Below are 3,332 nucleotides of genomic sequence, written 5' to 3'. Positions count from 1 at the left end.
TGATAATGCTTTCTTCCTTTTTTCAGTCATAGGCAATTCTTAGCTGAAATCAGTGGAAAGTGGGTTAGCTATGGAAGCTGAATGCTGGGCATAAGACAGTTCCCTTTCATTAACAAACATACTAGCTGGATAAGTTTGAACTGACACAATAGGTAATGCTCTCTTCCTACCACTGTGATATTATTCCCTTCTGTTGTTTAGAACCTAAATAAATGCAGACTGCCTGGACAAGTACCTTGTCTCTATCCACAAGGAATCATGGATTCTGTTAAAGGGTTTTCCTCTTCCTAGAGCCCTAAAAACAAACCGCTTACCTCTTTTCTTTAAGCAGTTTGCCATCCACTCATTTAGAGATGCATACTTTATTAGTTTATAATAAAGGATCTCCCAAATAGCTCTAAAATTAACAACCCATTTCATCCATATTATATACCCCAGGGGACTTATACTGACTGGTACTACTGACCTCCTTATATTATAGACTACTGAAAAAAATGGATGACCCAGGCACAACAAAATTGACCATCTTATTTAAGAACAGAGAGCTGAGAAATCCTAAGCCTCTTTAAATGAGGGGATAGACATGTCTGGACTAAGAATGAGAAGTGAGCTCTCTTAAGTCTCATAGGTGAGACATGAGATCAGTTCATTGTGCTTCTGTACTGGTTGTGTGCTCTGGAAGCTCAGGGTGTTTATCCTCCACTGTGTCTCATTTCATGCAGATCAAATTCTATTGTCTGAATGCTACGAGTCTGTGGCTAGAGGGAGTGCCCCACAAGAATAGGCCTGTTTTGTCCTTCCCTTATAACATCTCTAAAGGTAACTGCTCAAAACTTGGATTCATAAATGTGTCCCCAAACCCAGACATCTTCATTTTCAAAATACTCACCCCAAGCTGTGCAAACAGAAAGAGATACCAAAAACAGAGCATAGAGTCTCATCATGGAAGGACAGCAACTTGACAGCCACGGAGATCTCTGTCCTGACCCAAGGGGATGCACTTGTCCTCACCAGCACTGCTCCTGAGAATCCCACTCCAATGGACCATATACGAAATCTGAATGAATAGAAAATATTTTCTTCTTATAAAGCTCTCCGTAGGTTTTCCATTGGACATTCAAGCTCCACCCCCTAGAGTTTGACCTTTTTTATCTGAGCAGTTGCTCATACAGTGTTTAGCTAATCTTTTGTTAAACAGTCTGGACTTTACACTAGTTGATATCACCACAATCTAGTCCAATAACTTTTTATATAAGGGTTTTTTTTGCTATATGTTTCATATATAGTGCAATAAGAACCTCTCAAAACATGAACCAGACCCAGGACTGGCTTGTGAGTGGGACTGCCTGGGTTTTGCCAGATCCTCATTCAAACTAGTGCCCAGACCCAGAATGTGAGTGCAATTTGTCCCTCAGACAGGCCGAGTGTGGAACCCTGGAGATGAACTCCCTCTAGAGAGGGTAGAGGTAAGACACATCCAGCTGATCCAGGAGCAGAATGACTTGTGAGAGTGGCACAGTGAGTTCACACCCAAAGGGTGCAGCAGGAAAAAGTGGAGCACAGTGGCCAATCCCAAGCCACACCCACCTGGATGACTTTGAACTTGGTGGATCTGGACCTGGTACTAAGGTAATAACTCTACCAAAGCTCTACGACAAAGATCAGAGCACAGTGCTATACAAAATGACAAAGAGAAGGAGCAAAATGCATTCTCAGGCCCCAAGCCCACCCAGAACAAATGCAGGAGACAGTAGCATAGAAGAAATTAAAAATCACACACCTGAAATCTCTGAAACTATAGTGTCTGAAGTAAAGAAGTAACAACAGAAAAGTATAGAGGAAATCAGATCATAAATAATCTCTGAAGTAAAAAAAGAAATGATAACTATAATGAAAGAAATACTAAGTGCTTCTAAAGAAGATACTGATGAAAACAATAGAGCAGAGTACAAAAATGATGGAATCCTTGACTGAGCAATATAGGAAAGAAATAGAATGCATGAAGCAGATTCAAAGAGATATATAGGAAATTAAAACCTCAATCACTTGCTGGCAAAACTGTTTCACTGAAAGTGAAAATAGACTTTCAGTCATTGAAGACACCATTGTAGCTAGTGAAAAGGTATGAAAAGATCTCTTAAAAACAACTGATATACAGGAACTAATAATTCAACATCTGTAAGACAGTGCAAAATTGAACAATGTAAGAATAATAGGCATCAATGAGAAAGAAGAAGTCAATAACCAATAAGATAAAAATAATATAGGCAAAAGTAATAGATGAAAACTTTCTAAATATGGGGAAGCAGTCTGATATTCACGTAACCAAAGCATATAGAACTCCAAATAACTTCAACCCAATTATAACCACACCCAGACATATAATCATAAAGATTTCAGAAATTCAGCACAGGAACAGTGTACTAAAAGCTGCTAGAGAAAAGAAGCAGATCACATTTAAAGGAAAACCCACCAGAATAATGGCACATTTCTCTTCACAAGCCATCAAGTCAAGAGGAGCATGGAGCAACGTACTACAAGTCTTCTAAGAAAACAAATTCCAACCCAGATGGATATAACCTGCAAAACTCTCTCTCAAGTATAATGGAGAAGTGAAATACTTCCATGACAAAGAACAACTAAAAAATTTCATAGAGAGGGCTGGGAAGATAGTGCAGTAGAACAAGCACTTGCCTGGCAAGTGCAAGGGCCTGTGTTTAATCCCCAGTTATGAAAAAAAAATTGATGACATCAAAACCAACCCTACACAGACTACTAAAATATATTCTAGAAAGGAACCAAAATGACCACAACTTCATAAATTAGAATAGAAAGAACCCACCAAATAGGGTTTACAACACGAGAAAAAGAGGTATACAACAGCAGTCTTTCAATTATTCTTTTGTATACAGCATCAAAATATTTCTATCAGCATACTCTACAAGTGGACTTCTCCTGCACGCTATGGGTCATGACTCTCTCCAGGTCTGCAGGGTGGATATCAAAGTAATAGCAGTAGCACAGTCCCACAAGTGACACCTGCCCACCAGTAAGCATCATGAACACTGTCCATATCCAAGGCATGATAGAACTTTGTGTGATATCCTATCTCCAAACTGTTGGAAGTGCTGGTCATATATTTGCCTATCCAGTATTCATATTATCTTTTATTCTTAGTAATTCTTTACTAACATGAAAATGTTTTCTTCTTTGATATTTTGTATATATTAACCTATTCAAATACAATGTGAGTACTCTGAATTGATATGATATTTTCTCCTAGTATTGGAAACTTTAAAAAGTATATTTCTATATTCCATTGACTTTATGTT

The 3,332-nt window shown here is 38.3% G+C and overlaps 1 protein-coding gene across 2 annotated transcripts in view; it reads right to left on the bottom strand.

Moving 5' to 3' along the window:
• The window catches only part of LOC101570036 (liver carboxylesterase 1-like), a 46,632-nt gene extending 45,515 nt beyond the window's left edge, over positions 1-1,117 (bottom strand). For both annotated transcript variants that reach the window (XM_004637053.2, XM_023721759.1), the window contains exon 1: positions 890-1,117. In XM_004637053.2, the coding sequence (XP_004637110.2) occupies positions 890-944 (55 nt within the window). In that variant the 5' untranslated portion in view covers positions 945-1,117. The remainder of the gene's footprint in view (positions 1-889) is intronic.
• Between the last annotated feature and the right edge of the window lie 2,215 nt (positions 1,118-3,332).

The sequence above is a fragment of the Octodon degus genome, unplaced genomic scaffold, assembly GCF_000260255.1.
Source record: "Octodon degus isolate 3935 unplaced genomic scaffold, OctDeg1.0 scaffold00085, whole genome shotgun sequence".
In the NCBI taxonomy this organism is placed as follows: Eukaryota; Metazoa; Chordata; class Mammalia; order Rodentia; family Octodontidae; genus Octodon; species Octodon degus.
This window is presented reverse-complemented; position numbering and strand designations above follow the sequence as displayed.